The sequence below is a fragment of the Haliotis rubra genome, unplaced genomic scaffold, assembly GCF_003918875.1.
Source record: "Haliotis rubra isolate DU_JTF1 unplaced genomic scaffold, ASM391887v1 Scf36, whole genome shotgun sequence".
In the NCBI taxonomy this organism is placed as follows: Eukaryota; Metazoa; Mollusca; class Gastropoda; order Lepetellida; family Haliotidae; genus Haliotis; species Haliotis rubra.
This window is the reverse complement of record NW_025767035.1, coordinates 2,311,683-2,327,663: the sequence shown is the minus strand read 5'-3', so window position 1 is coordinate 2,327,663 and position 15,981 is coordinate 2,311,683. Positions and strand designations below refer to the sequence as shown.

Here is a 15,981-nt window from a genome sequence, read left to right as displayed (position 1 = left end):
CATCGTGTCCGCATTGTGTAGGTCGATGCTCATGCTGTTGATCACTGGATTGTCTGATCCAGAATCGATTAATTACAGACCGCCGCCATATTGCTGGAATACTGCAGAGTGCAGCGTTAAACAACAAACCAACCAACCTTACGACAAGGATGGTTTGCTGAAGATAAATTCTAAGCCGAGTCCTTTCGAGAGGTATAAGATATGAAATATCTATTCCAGAGACATCCAGGACAAGTATAAGCTGAACCTGACCCAAGATGCCCGAAACAACATCAGCAAGTCCGCCTCCAGCGTCGGCCTCAGTCACACCATCTTCCTTCGTACCCAGTACGACGTCCTGCGACGGCTGCGGGCTTACTGGGTGCCACGGTTCTTGCTGCATCACGAGAGGATGGAGCCGTTCAGGTAGTCACTTACATTTGGCATGTTTGGTTGTACGTGACAGCATCATAACAAGCTGTATTACAGAGGTCTCTAAACAACTGCATCAAACACATGGTTGATCTCATGGACGACGGTTAAATCGGAAGGTCGGAGCAAGCCCTGATCGTGATCAGTTTTGCGCTCAGTTTTGACTGGGTCGTAAATTAGTTAGCTATAAGCAGGAAAAGACTCTAAAGTGTTATGTCAGATATATTGTCAATGTCATTGGACTCAGATTATGTGTGTCGCTTAATACTATGCTCGAGGGTTACACCATGGTGGTTATCGTTTAACACCTACATGACGTGTATGCTGTGGAATATCGATATACTGTACAAAAGCCAAACTAACTCTCTCACACAGCTACACGAAGCAGGATCCGCAGACTGTGATGTGGAGCATCAAGAAGACCATGCCAAAGAACCCCGTGCCTTTCTTCCCATCAATCTCCTTGGTGAGGTCAATGCCTCTGCGTCCTGACGACGCGCTGTCGTCGTCCTTGACCTCCAACTGGGACACCGTCACCAAGGCCAACACAAGTAGAGACATCATGTCTGTGCAAGGGAGACGACCGTCGTCGCTTGTCAGACATAATGGGTAAGTCTCAAATTGTAACAGATTACGCTTCTTCACATATAGGACTTGTTTCTCTTGACCCACCTCTTACAAAATCATCAACATTTTAGCTCCCCTGACAGAAAATAAGAAATAGCCTTGTGTCTCCGTTCATGCTTGACCACAGTGAGTGTGGCAACAGGTCTTCACTTGACACAGAATGAAATTGTTTTAACAAATTTGTATTCTTCTAAAAGCCCAAGAAATATATAGAAAGTGGGCGCAATCTGTCCAATTAGTTGCCTTGCAATGTGTTTTGTCTCGATTCTTGCAGCTTATGTTGCTTCAGGTAAGACTGAATGATTGAATCAATTCACCTTGCACTCTATATAACTCTTAAACACACTAACGTGTTCATGTTCAGATTCACAAAACTAATATCAAACGTTTTTCATAGGTTAAATACTACCATTTACACTTTTTGTATTATTCCTATCTTATACTCACACTTCCGGAGTCGAAGGCCATTGCTCGAAACAGACAATAAACGGGTGGTGGGTGTATTCTAGCACACTGGGTACATGTTAGTGTTTGTAACGTGCCAAGCTTTGAATACGTTGAATTCAGCTGAAAAAAGAAAATTTGGTTGAAATGTATATGATATACCTTTAAAAATAGAACACACGAAGAAACCCAGCTTACTAGACATTGTGTCGCGTGTAGAGAGACTGACAGGCGCACGTGAAGATGGCGTTTGGGTGACATTCGTGCACATTCTCCACACACGTTCGTGAACACTGCCACATGTAGTATGCAAACTAAGATTTCTCGCACTATTTAAACTTTTCTTTTTGCAAGTAGTTGATATATATATATGTGTGTTTATATTTCTAACCCTCCTACTCATACAATCACGCACCGTAACATTGACCCCTCACTAACACGTTTACTTGTCACTATGTGCATCAGTAGGGCGGAGGGTACCCTAGAGGTATAGCGTTCGCTCGTCACGCCTAAAACCCGGGTTTGATTCCTCACATGGGTTCAGTGTAAGAAGCCCATTTCAGATGTTACCCACCATAATGTTAATAAAGCTTGCTAAAAGCGGCGTAAAGCCATACTCACTCACTCACTCACTCAACAGAGGGGTTCTTTAAAGGTCACATGCAACGTAAAACACAACTTTGCAGATTCTGATACCTTTCGGTATGGACTTACCAAAACAAATCGTCAAAAAATGCAAATTCAACTTATAAAGTTGAAAAATAACGCGATGAAAAAAAACGCGCGAAATCGGAGTTCAAAGTTTCACTAATTTTCCCCAGACTTTTCTGGGGAAAACGGGTTTCAACAGCTGGGCTGCGCTCATAGCACGTGCGCAGTGAAATAGGTTCGCGCAACTTGGAAGCGGGTTGTCGGGTGAATACTCGGTGAAGGCTTTGGTGTGAGCTATTTTTCTAATGTTTTGTTGATATCTCACAGGCGCGAGCTTTTTATATGTTATGACAGTAAATCAGCTGTTTATATAATTTCACCACACGTTCTTCTTACCGAGTCACTTTCACAGTTCGATACTTAAAAGCAATGTCATTATTTAGCGTTGACAGAATTTCTAACTGTGATATAGATATGTCGTTGTCACAGACAAAACTCAATGTCTTGTTTTATTGACATCTGTGTGTCTGCCTGCCTGTCTGCTAATGACAATATTCAATACACATCTGCTATCACTGACCACATGCAATTTGAACTTAACACCAATCAGGCTATACACCATAAACAAAATGCATTGATTTTTATGGCCCGAGTTCGGTCTCTGTCACATTATGTAATTACACAGACAGGCAGGTGTGATAGTTGAACACATGACATGTTATGATGTCGGTTGATTGCAAAATGTTATACACAAAAAATGAGCATGTATTTACAAAACCCAACATCTCTATATATACACCTACAATGAGCCGTGAAGGCGGCATCTGCTAATGCAGCCGTTACACTTGAGTGCACACCCACCCGCTCTGACTGGGTTCGGTATCCCGGCTGCTTCGTTTCGAGGGAGGTAAACCCAAGTACAAAATATTGCACTTTTGATTTGCGATTATACGCTTATAATTTTGTTTATTTGTTTTTTCATAATCAGCAATGCATATTATATGTCATGAAGAAGTGATAATTGTGTTTTAATTATGTTTGATTTTTTGGTTGCATGTGACCTTTAATGCAGGATAAACTGGGAAGATATACCACACAAAATAAGTTAAAGAACACGCAACTCTTTGTTATCAATATAGAACAGTTATATAGATCTACGTCATGCCTTTTTTAGTTTAGTCCGTTTGTCGCCAAATGAAAACGACGATTGCACACAGCGTTAACATTGCGGGATGTTGAATAGCAGTAAATGAATCCCTAGGTCGGGTAACAGTGGTGACATGGCTGCGTTGCGCTACCAAAGTCGTCAACGAGACGAAAGATACTGGTCACGTGATGGACTTCAGCAAGCAACAGTCCCACGTATAGTTGTGACCATCAGCAGTTACAGAAGCAGTTTTAAAGAAGAGTGCTGTGACATAAGCGAGTCAGACTGCGACAAAAATTATTATGAGATGACCTTTCTTTGTCTGTCATTACCTGTACCGTTGTGTAAAATCTCAACTTTTACACATGACACGATGGTTTCTTGAAGACCTGTTTCCCGTGATTGCTATAAAATCATAAACAGCAGACATTGTTGGGTACAGGGTATTCTTTGCCATGTATCGTACTGACATTTACTAGACTATTCCTGTGATCACTTTGTCAGTTACAGCTTATAGCTTTCCGGAATTCAATCCAATACATGACACAACACTCAGTTCTGGCCATGTGCTGTAGGCATCCGTTTTTTAATGAGAGTTATCTCCCCTGGTTACATGTGACATTAGGATTCATATGCGGAAAAGGATTGGTAATACATGACAATTCCCTGTTTGGAGTTAGTTATTTTGCAATTCATCGTTCTCACTGGAGACTGTCTGACTAGAGTATATTGTATAAATAATAGTTCCAACGTTTGGATGTATTGTATCTATATATGTACTTGCCCACTTAGTTGCGCTATCTGCATTAACAGGCATGCTAGTTTTAATCAACTTAAGAGGTTCTACAAGTAAACTGAATATGGAACATGCTCGTATCTCCACTCCGTGAATAACCGAGCTGCGTCCATATGTTGTCAACAAATTATATAAGAAATTCTTCAAAGGCATTTGGAAGTTGGTGTAGTAATACAAGACAAATTTTGTGGATAACAACTTCGTTATTTGTTTTTCCTTTCTCATGTCATGTCGTGACATTTCGTATCCGATAGCATGAGGAATTAAGCAATGTACACACCCTTTCCAAACCATGTATTATAGTTTAAGAAACTCCTCTTCATGTCTGTTGTGGGGTGGTGGGGTAGCCTAGTGGGTAAGGCGTTCACTCGTCACGCCGAAGACCCGGATTGGATTCCCCACATGGCCACAATTTGTGAAGCCCATTTCTGGTGTCCCCCGCCGTGATAATGCTGGAATATTGCTAAAAGCGGCGTAAAACCAAACTCATTCATGTCTGTTGTTGCTATCCAGGCCCACGAAGGAACGGTTCCTCTTGGCGCTTAGTGCGGACCGACTAGCCGGCGGACCTTTCCAGAAATATCTTGAAAAGTAAGACACAGCATTTTGTATAAAATATTTCTTTGGATCTTACCTGAACAATCCTATGGGCTACCTGGCACATGCTTTCAATCATTAGTTCACATACATGGACCATTTAGAAGTTTTAATATTTATCGACCCGTAAAGATCAGGATTAGAATTGGTCTTCAGCAATCCATGCTTGTCGTAACGGGATCTGGTGGTCATCCTGCTGACTGGGTCGACACATGTCATTGTATCCCAGTTGCATAGATCGATGCTCATGCAACAACGGTGGGGAAGCCTGATGGTTAAAGCGTCCGCTCGTTACGCCAAAGACCCAGGTTCGATTCCCCACATGGGTAAAATGTGTGAAGCCCATTTCTGGTGTCCCACGCCGTGATATTGCTGGAATATTGCTAAAACACAACTCACTCACTCATGCAACAACAAACAAGACAAATTAAAATTTATCTCTGTGAGTGCGTGTAGTCCTGTAGTCTATAGTGTGAGTGTGTGCACAAGGGGCGGGGACCAGTCGTTGCTGTCGAACCTGTTGTTCTGGGAGGATGTCACGGAATACGGCGCAACCGAGGACAAGTCTGCAGACCGACTTCTTCGACTGCAGCACGCATGGGCCATCTTCAACAAGTTCCTGGCGCACGACAGTCCGTACTACGTCGGTATGTGTCACAAGTTGTAGTCTGTAGTTTGTGAAGATTTAGTTCCAGATTAAGTCACTAAGTGTATTATTGAGTCCATTATATACGTTCGTTTTACAATATTGCGTAACATATATACCATACCCATTGTGTGAGGGACTAAAACATAAGGAATTCTGGTAGATATGACGTTAAGGTTTACCGTGACTGGGTGACAATACAGTATAGCATGTATCTTTGGTGTGTATGATGAATTATGGCATGGGGGAAATATAAGGAATTTCTGGTAGATATGACGTTAAGGTTTACCATGACTGGGTGACAATACAGTATAGCATGTATCTTTGGTGTGTATGATGAAGTATGGCATGGGGGTAATATAAGGAATTTCTGGTAGATATGACGTTAAGGTTTACCATGACTGGGTGACAATACAGTATAGCATGTATCTTTGGTGTGTATGATGAAGTATGGCATGGGGGTAATATAAGGAATTTCTGGTAGATATGACGTTAAGGGTTACCATGACTGGGTGACAATACAGTATAGCATGTATCTTTGGTGTGTATGATGAATTATGGCATGGGGGAAATATAAGGAATTTCTGGTAGATATGACGTTAAGGTTTACCATGACTGGGTGACAATACAGTATAGCATGTATCTTTGGTGTGTATGATGAAGTATGGCATGGGGGTAATATAAGGAATTTCTGGTAGATATGACGTTAAGGTTTACCATGACTGGGTGACAATACAGTATAGCATGTATCTTTGGTGTGTATGATGAAGTATGGCATGGGGGTAATATAAGGAATTTCTGGTAGATATGACGTTAAGGTTTACCATGACTGGGTGACAATACAGTATAGCATGTATCTTTGGTGTGTATGATGAAGTATGGCATGGGGGTAATATAAGGAATTTCTTGTAGATATGACGTTAAGGTTTACCATGACTGGGTGATAATACAGTATAGCATGTATCTTTGGTGTGTATGATGAAGTATGGCATGGGGGAAATATAAGGAATTTCTTGTAGATATGACGTTAAGGTTTACCATGACTGGGTGATAATACAGTATAGCATGTATCTTTGGTGTGTATGATGAAGTATGGCATGGGGGAAATATAAGGAATTTCTGGTAGATATGACGTTAAGGTTTACCATGGGTCGTTAGTACGACAGTATCACATGAAACCAGTGCAGATGGCGTAGTTAGAGGGGAAGGAAGGAAGAAGAAAGACTTGCATAGACAAGGATTTTTTACAAATTTGAGTGGCCTGACACTGACAGGAGCATCTATCAAACACGGAACTCACCCCAACCAGGGTTATATTGTACGATACGTCACATCTTCCTTGTTTCTGGGTCTCCAGGTCTTCCCGACTCTATACGAGATCGCATCCACCAGAGCCTCCTAGAGGCTCGGGACTTCGTGGAGGCTTCCATCTACGACTCCGCCAAATACCAGGCTGTGGACCGTCTAGAGAAGGCCTGGATCAGGTTCCTGAAGGAGGATCTCAAGACTTTCCTAGAGTGAGATCCATCACTGTCCTTATATTGCTTACTTTGTAACGATGTGCACAGTGCATAATACTAGTTGTAATCAACGTTGCCATGAGGGCGCGTAAGAGAACGTTTCCTTAAAATCTGACCGTCTATTTCGGTTAGGGATGATTTCGGTACTTCAAACATCACAGGGTGGAAGCGCTGTCCACACGAAATGTGGAGTTGCCCCAAAAGCAACTCCATTTCCTCGCTGGACAGTGAAAGAAGAACACGTGGCACAAGAGTCAAGGTAGTTTTTTCCTCGCATTTCATTATTTCGCAAGTATAGATCAGGTTTTGCCATTTGGCAGAGGGGTCTAGAAAGTTACAGATCTGTCTGTAATAGCTTGACACCCTCTATATTTATTTACTCTTGCGCCACGTGTTCTTTTTTCATTGTCCAGCGAGGAAATGGAGTTGCTTTTGGGGCAACTCCACATTTCGTGTGGACAGCGCTTCCACTCTTTGAACATATTCGGGATTTTCAACAAATCATTTTGTAAGTATTATAAGTTATTAGTATGTATTCTCTAACAAACGATGATCACAAACAGTAATCATTGGCTTCTCGGTACTGTTTGGAATGATTTACATCTCATACACAGATAACTGGATGGATTATTTGCAAAGAAATAATGCTGTTTAGTCCTTTCTCTGCCACGTGGAGTTTCTGGGAAATAATACCCCTCTGTGTCCCTCGCTTGCCTTCTAAGTTGGAATCTGTGTTCCGATCTCATGGCGTGGACTATTGTGTCACTTTTTTGTCTAGTAACAGTCTGTTTTAAGACCATTGTAAAATGCCTAGATGATTTCATACTGCTGGGTAATGCACCATTCATAAACCCCTCATTCCTATGTTCCCTCGCTAGTTGCCGAGTGCGTCCTGACGCAGACAGCCCTCCTAGCACCGCCGACGCCATTGAGATCACCGTCACCGACACGGAAGTGGTCATCAAACGACCTCGACCTTGGGTTAGAAGGTAAACAAACACGTTCTATCCTATAACATCCGCACTGAGGATTTATTGCCCGCACTGCTCGGTCTGACCCTTGATGAAGACCTGTGTGACGGGCTCGTGGTGGTAGAATCTAAAACAGGCACCGCTTTTATACGCACAGCTTTGTCGTGAGTATGTACCCATGTTAACGGTGTGGACCGATTGATGTAGTTTGGTTACTAATTCATCCGAAGGAAACACCTGGTGTTTAGTACTTTTATGTCTTAGTGGTAAATATTTACGAACTGTTTATTGTTTATGTTGATAATCACCGAAAGATCATCCCTGCTCTTCAGCATCTCATGTTTGTCGTAAGAGGCGACTAAGGGGATCGGATGGCCATACGCGCTGACTCGGCCGATGCATGTCATCGTATTCTGACTGCGTCGGTGAATGCTCATGATGTCGATCACTAGGTCTCTGGCCCAGACTCAATCATCTACTGACCGCCGTAATATAGCTGGAATATTACTGAATGCGGCTTTAAACAACAAACAAAATGTATATACTTTTATACTTTAATGCATTTTGTATAAACATAATTTGTTGTAAGTGAAAAAATAATAATTTCCAAACCGGTTCTTTAAGCGCCCATGTTCTAACTAACCGCATGTTATGAAACGTTGATGTACCCTACATACTTCAACTAGTGTCTCCAACAATCTGATGTCAGTTTCACCATGCATGGTCTGGAGTGTTTCTTTTCCCTTACTGGTAATACTTGTTAACACAATTCCTATTTGCATGACTTAAGTCGTGGATAGTTTCTCACCAAACTAGAATTACTTTAAACTTCACCACGCATGCTGTATATCCAGACTGTTTAATTATTTTCCAGGCTGTTTAATTATGTTTTATTTCGCCTACTCATTGTATTGAATCTACACGACCGATATTCGATCACCTTTATGTTGTTCTCGGGATACCAATGACTGTTACGATAGAGCACTTGGTCTCGTTCCACAAAGCGGTCTTATATCCTTATCTCTATGACACCTTTGACAACGATACGATACATCTCCTCGTCAAAAGAAGTATTTCTGTTAACACTGACCACTGACAATCCGTTTATGGGTCGGCTTGCTACCGAAGACCTTCGAAAATCGTAACAATCTTACTTGACGCTTAGACTCAGTGATCGTAGGCCTACCAGTACTGAAATCACTATATGCAGCAGGCTCAATTCATCAACGATGCAGCTTTCGTGTTACAACAATTTTGTCAATGTTTTGATATAGAACTATGACAATGTAGATGTTTCAAAGAGTGTCCATAGCCAGGGGATATTTTGCCACAGATTCGAACATGTCAGAATAAGTTTATGATAAAAAGTATTTAAAAATCACCTGACCCAAGTTTCGTCATGCAGTATTTTATGTACATGTACATACAAATATCAAACGTTGGTATTTGTAATATTTAAAGGAAGCCATCGATCGATACCCAAAATCTTGAAAAGTTGTGCTTGAAAACGACACCCGTAATATAATAACCAGCTGATTTTAAAGTTGAGACAAATGTGCAGTCTCATTAATAACATACCCAAGTGCTCACTGATTGAAAAACTCTGCAAAAAAAACAACAAGCACGAGTCATTTGTGTTGAAGCAGCGCTTGGAATGAGCGTTTGATGGCTACCTTTAGAGGGAACAACTATACGTATGGACTGCAGGTTGGCATGGTGTTTTAAACCGGTGCCAGCCTTTTGTGTTTCCGTGTATCTGATGTCATGCCTTCGTTTCCTTCCCTAGACTCCAGCCTCTCAGGTAACTGTGTGACGTTGTACTCCAGGTTGGGAGTGGCTTGTCTGTGTGTAACCCAGTGATGCAGTTGTTATCACGTGTCCCATCACTTCTGTCTTTATTTGTTATACACTGTTCAGTTTTTCATGCACGTTTTCAGTTGATCAGAAATAACATGAACATTTTTTTATTCTGCTGTTCAGAAACATTCTCACTCACGATAATCGGTTTTCTGGCAAATGTTGATAAAGGGCAACTGGCAAACTTCGTAAACGACATCTTAGTAGTTGAAGATTGATGAAAAACAAGATATATATTATAGATTTTGAAATATTTTTGATAGACAATTATAATTACCCTATTGAAGTAGGAACTGCTCATATTTAATCCAGGCTATTATATTTCAAATTTCCGAAAAGGTACTACCATTCGCATCCCACTGCTTTGAAATATTGCCCCAAAGCCTGTATAACAAGTCGTATTCGTATTCAACACTGCGTCTATAAGAATGTAAACATATGATATATTGTTCATAACAATATTTATTCATTGTATCAAAGTGTGTTTTACATTTTTTTCTCAATGTGTATTCCTTAACTGACAAACGGTACTTGTGGTTCAAAACTTACATGGGGTGGCCAAGTGGTTAGAGTGTTCGCTCGTTGTGCTGAACACGGGTTCTATTTCGACGATGTAAAGCTCCACTAAATCATTATATATTTGCAGAATATATTTACCTAATCTACTGTATGAAGCTTGTTAAAATTTTGTGGTTGTTTCTCATGATCTGCCCGTGCCTGTATTTTCATATATAATATTATATATATAAACTCTGTCAAAAAAGAAACGCAACCCCTGTCCTCAGATATGAAAAATTCGTTTGAATGAAGTTATTGCTTCCAAACTAAATTTTATTCGAATGTATTGAAATGATACACGTAATTAATGAAGATTACCATCCAAACAACTGCATTTGTACGCATAAGTGTATTTTATTGCTTATTCCGTCACAACGCATGAAATGACCCTCATGGTGACTTCGCACAAAAAAAAAAAACACATGCAAATCATGAAAATGGCAGTTAATGTAGGGGTGTATAAAAGCCCATGTGCTTCCGTATTATATTCATTCATTTGTCGCCGAAAAGCTGTGTTAAAAATGCCACGATTGAGTGCTGCCGACCGAAATATCGCCATTGGTCGTGTTCAAGCCGGAGAAAGTTTTGGAACTGTTGCACGGCACCTAAATGTTCACAAAACAACGATATCCCGACTTTGGAGCCGCTACAACAACTTCAATTTGACCAACGATCGCCCGAGAAGTGGAAGGCCAAGAATCACGACCCCTTCAAGATCGGTACATCCGGGTCCATCACCTGCGTAATCGGCATGCCCTACCAACCGTGACTGCCACACAAATACCAGGTTTGAGGAGAGTGTCAGCTCAAACGATTAGGAACCGTCTGAAAGAAGCGGGTTTACGTGCCTGTAGACCAGTTGTTGGACCTGTACTACGCCCCTACATCGACGCCGACGACTCAGGTGGTGCAACAACGTAAGGATACGGACTTTACAAAACTGGAGGCGAATCTGGTTTTCTGATGAATCACGTTTTCTTTTGCAACGTCACGACGGAAGACAGCGTCTGTATAGGAGACGTCATAAACGTTTTGCGCCCATCTGCGTCCGACAGGTGGACAGATTTGGCGGAGAAAGCGTCATGGTTTTGGGAACCATCTCATACAACCAGAAATCAGACTTGGTGATCGTTCCAGGGAACCTGACAGCCCAACGTTACATCAACCACGTGTTAGAGCTTCACCTTCTCCCGATTCTTGACCAACAGACACAGATTTTTCAACGGGACAACGCCCGGCCTCATACTGCACGTGCAACAATGAACTTTCTGCAGACTTCCAACGTCAATGTCTTGCCATGACCCTCTAAATCACCAGACCTCAACCCTATTGAACACCTGTGGGATACTCTGGATCGACGCGTACGTCAACGTCAGCCGCCGCCACAGACGCTGCAACAGCTCGCCGTTGCACTGCAGGAGGAGTGGAGAGCCATTCCCCAGGAAAGAATCCGGCGTCTTATCCGTTCTTGTCCAAGGAGATGCCGTGCAGTGATTGCAGCGCGTGGTGCTCATACGAAATACTGAGAAAGACGCCCCCCTGGTGACAAACTGGTGTCTGTGAGATGACTTTTGAAATGACAATTTTAAACATGCCCATTTGGGTTATTATTCTGCCAAATTTCAGACTTCTGTCTTAAATAATAAAAATGCCGTGTCGTCCTAAAACTTCAGATCAAAATCTCTAAAATACAGAGGTTGCGTTTCTTTTTTGACAGAGTTTATATACTTTAAGTCCAAATAAGAACCGTATTTTCGACTCGAAGCTCGTTTTGCACTGATGTCCGACTATTTTGTACACATAATGTTATTCAGAGTGTGTCATATTCACAGAGAAATCTAACTTTGGTAATCAAGGCATGTGACCCCTGTCTTGACACTTCTTGCCCCTAAAGGGCGTGGCCAAAGGAGGTCACTAGTTCACAAGAATACAATTATCTATAAATCCATTAAAACATAATTTCAGAACCAAATTCCAGACAGAAAAACCAGGCATGAGAAACAAGAATATTATTTTAACTAACCTCGGGTTAAGGTTTAAGTGTGTGAAGGTGTATAAGATGCTAGGGCTATGACGTAGTGTGTGTGTCCAGTGTTAGGTAGACTGTTTTTCCACTGTGGAGTGCATGTGTTTGAATCCCTACTAATCTTTCGTTTCCCTCAGTACGTCTTTCTGTGCTACCTCCACACATCGTCAATACTTCACGGGTTCCAATACACATCCTTCCTACATTAGTACACACGCGTTGGTTTGAAGTCGCGACTGATATCTGGCGTTTCCTTTTTAAGGATTTCACCCCAAAGCTGACATTTGTTTTCCCGGGGGACCCATGAAGTACAGGCGATGCCTTCATAGAGATGCGATACCTGCATGTTTCAGTTGAATATCTTCCTACTCGCCAGCTTGCTGATTAAGTCTTCATCTGAAACTATTTTCAATTTCATTTACATGTAATCTGAACTTATATCAGCACATCTTAAAGTAGTTTCATGTAAATCTTTTGTTCAGATGGCAGTGTTTTAGTGTAAGCATGGTGCGCAAATACAATAACAGATATTGAACATACGTCTGTCTAATATGAAAGGCCCTGATTAGAACAGGGTATAAAAGTGTGTTTAAGGGAGCCCTCAACCTTACATGATATGGTGTTGAAGGGTCCCGGGGTCAACGGCATCTGAGCGGGCACGACGACTACAGCGTGCTTTGACCTTGGCAGAAGACATCGACTTCGAGAGGAGGGCATTGAATAAAAAGTTACGTATTGAACGTCGCAAGGAGATGGAGAAGGAACGGAAGAAGGCCGTTAAGGCTGCATACGCCAGGCAGAAAGAGGCTAAACTAAAGAAAGGGTCCAAGGTGAGGGTTAAACACATGCTGTATACCAAAGTCGGTATTACCTTTTGGGTAGGAATGAATATTAGAGGTCTAGGCGGCGCCGATGTTTCTTGTGCAGAGTTGCTTCCCCTGCCCAGGGATCCGCTAGTTCGTGTTCCAGATTCATCTCTGCAATATATTGTGGTTTGTCAGCGCCAGCAGGTACTAGTGGTTTCAACAATGAGGCAGCTGTCGTCACTTCAGGTTTTCTTACCACAAGAAGCTGACACGTGGTGATCAGTCTAAGTAAACTTAGGCTTATTATTGTTCGTTAAACTGTTATACTGAACTGAGCCAGTCTAAGTAAACCTAAGTTTACTTAGACTACGTGGTGATGGGATTAAAATATTGTTGTACTGAAATATTGTACATTGATCACGGTACTTGCAACAGATGACCTTATCAAAACAATGTGTCTTTGTCGTCATTAAAACTTCACATGACGAATCTACAGGCGCATACTTCCATACCATGCTGGCTTATATATGTCTTGTATAAACTTACTAACATAAAGCTAAAGCGTGTGTGCATGCAATTTCTAGTAATACTCTCTCTTTGAGGAGTCGGATTTGTATGTCGATGAATACGGTAACCTGTGTGTACACGGCTCATATACCACAGAGCTTATACAGTCGTGCAGCGCACTTCCTCTGGTACACCATCAGCCCTCGTGTTAACATTTTGTTCCAGGGAAAATAATCATAATCTATATTCGTGACATTTTATTTATGTTTTATCACGAAAGGTGCAAGTTTTTATTTAAAGATTTTACTAAACTGGGGATAATTTCCAGACAAATATTCATGGATTAATGGCGGCCTTTTCTCCCCAACTCCACTAACGTATAAATATTACGATTTCCCCGACCATTCTGCAGCCAGCCATTACATCATGCCCACCAGTACATTAGTCAATCATATTATGCAACGTAAGAATCGATTTATCAGCAAACACTTTGCTACAGTCTGATTTTAGCGACGACGAGTCAGAGCGTTCTAGAAGCCGATTTGTGAGTTGATTGTTCGGCCATGCCACTTCTAGAAAACTGCAGATTACACTGAATCACAGTTGTATTACATCCACCTCTAGAATCTGGAGCTGTCCTATATCTTGCTATGAAAACTTCAACTAACCAAATTTAAATCCTTCATTCTGTTCGTTTTTTCATTATTCTATATCGTTTATGTATTTTCGATGACTCGTTTTTTTGCTTAAGTTGACAAGGTTTTTTATTATAGTTTCATTTTGTTCATTTTGCCTTGTTCGCTTATAATTTGAATCTTTTATCGCTGTAATGTATGTCTCGGTCATTGAACCAGACCCTGGCTATTTGATGTGATGTGAGTCTGCATCAAGTACTTGTCCAGCGCTTCTTCTGTGACATCAAGCTACTAACAGCATGACATTCCAGGCAGCTTATTTGATGTTCAATCTATATTTATTTAAATTCCAGCTATTTTTTAAAAACATTTCAACATGTTTTCTGTATATGTATTATCAAATTTGTGGGATTCACGAAGATGTCAACCATCGGGTGTCATTTTAGACTTGTCGTGTAATAACAGGTATATCATTCAAAGGGAAAGTAATACAAAGTTATTATCATATTTTAACATCACAAAGTCATCATCATACAATGTGTGGATACATTTAATGTTGTGTCCCATCAATCGTTAAGTAGGATTCATTTTTGTATATCTTTCAGTCATTACAAATAACATTTGTTTTGCCAAAGCCAGAGAATAACAATCTCGATTGTCAGTAATAACAGATTCCATTGGATCATAGGAAATATGTGATAACACCATGTGTTAATTAATAAACACCATGTGTTAATTAAAAAATCACTGATCTTGTATTTAAAGGAATAACCAATAACATGCATCTTTTTACGAATGCCCTGAAAAGGGAATGAATTGAGCGAGTGTTCATTAGGTGGATCAAAATGGTGGCTGTTTTACATTTCATTGCATTCAGATTCGCTTTTTATGAGTATCGTTGTATAAAGAGTCCAATAGCAAAGCATAGTGTAGACCCAGTATTTCTTACGTTCACAATAGACCGTTTACTAGATAGTCTTATTCTTCTCTATATGTTAAGGGTATCTAGTCGTTCCTTGTAGATGTAATTCAGATTGGAAATGTGCGGTAATAAATATAGTACGGTAGGATATCTTTTCAAAACCAGTGCATCTAATGTTCTTAAATAAATGCCAACCCGTGAAGATCCGGGTTAGAATTTGCCTTCAGCAACCCATGTATGTTGTAAGAGGCGACTAACGTGATCGGGTGGTCAGACTCGCGGACTTGGTTGACAAATGTCATCGTGTACCAATTGCGTAGATTGATGCTCATGCTATTGATCACTGGATTGTCTTGCCAAGACTCTATTATCTACAGACCGCCGCCATATAGCTGGAATATTGCTGAGTGCGACGTTAACAGCAAACAAATCAAATATATGTCTCTCCGAAATGAATATGTAGAATTCTACACCATAAGTTTCGTGTCAAGAATCAGGATTCTGACTCTATTGAATTCTACACGATATGTTTCACATAATGTATCTTACACTTACATGTACTAATCCTTTAATCTTATTATAATGCAGGCATTTAAAATATTTTATTCATGACAGTTACTTTTAGCTAGAGACTGTCTCACTATTTTGCGATGGTGTTTTAATCTTCTGTTTCCAGTCTGGTGAGGGTGTTGACGGAATGATGGCAGGAGAAGGAGAGGACGGGATAGGGGTACTGCCCTCATATACAGACCTGCACTCAAACAGACAGTGAGTTATTATAATGCCCTCATATACAGACCTGCACTCAAACAGACAGTGAGTGAGTGAGTTTAGTTTTACGCCGCACTCAGCAATATTCC

At 41.0% G+C, this 15,981-nt stretch overlaps 1 protein-coding gene across 2 annotated transcripts in view; it reads left to right on the top strand.

Moving 5' to 3' along the window:
- LOC124285415 overlaps nt 1-15,981 on the top strand; it is a 67,677-nt gene that overhangs the window by 33,438 nt on the left and 18,258 nt on the right. Inside the window, exons 10-20 of one of the 2 annotated variants that reach the window (XM_046721639.1) lie at nt 220-405; nt 787-1,020; nt 1,313-1,327; nt 4,590-4,667; nt 5,163-5,320; nt 6,677-6,836; nt 7,718-7,828; nt 9,597-9,611; nt 12,880-13,081; nt 14,064-14,108; nt 15,798-15,889. In XM_046721639.1, coding sequence (XP_046577595.1) covers nt 220-405; nt 787-1,020; nt 1,313-1,327; nt 4,590-4,667; nt 5,163-5,320; nt 6,677-6,836; nt 7,718-7,828; nt 9,597-9,611; nt 12,880-13,081; nt 14,064-14,108; nt 15,798-15,889 — 1,296 coding nt within the window. The remainder of the gene's footprint in view (nt 1-219; nt 406-786; nt 1,021-1,312; nt 1,328-4,589; nt 4,668-5,162; nt 5,321-6,676; nt 6,837-7,717; nt 7,829-9,596; nt 9,612-12,879; nt 13,082-14,063; nt 14,109-15,797; nt 15,890-15,981) is intronic. The other variant, XM_046721640.1, reaches the window with a different exon arrangement.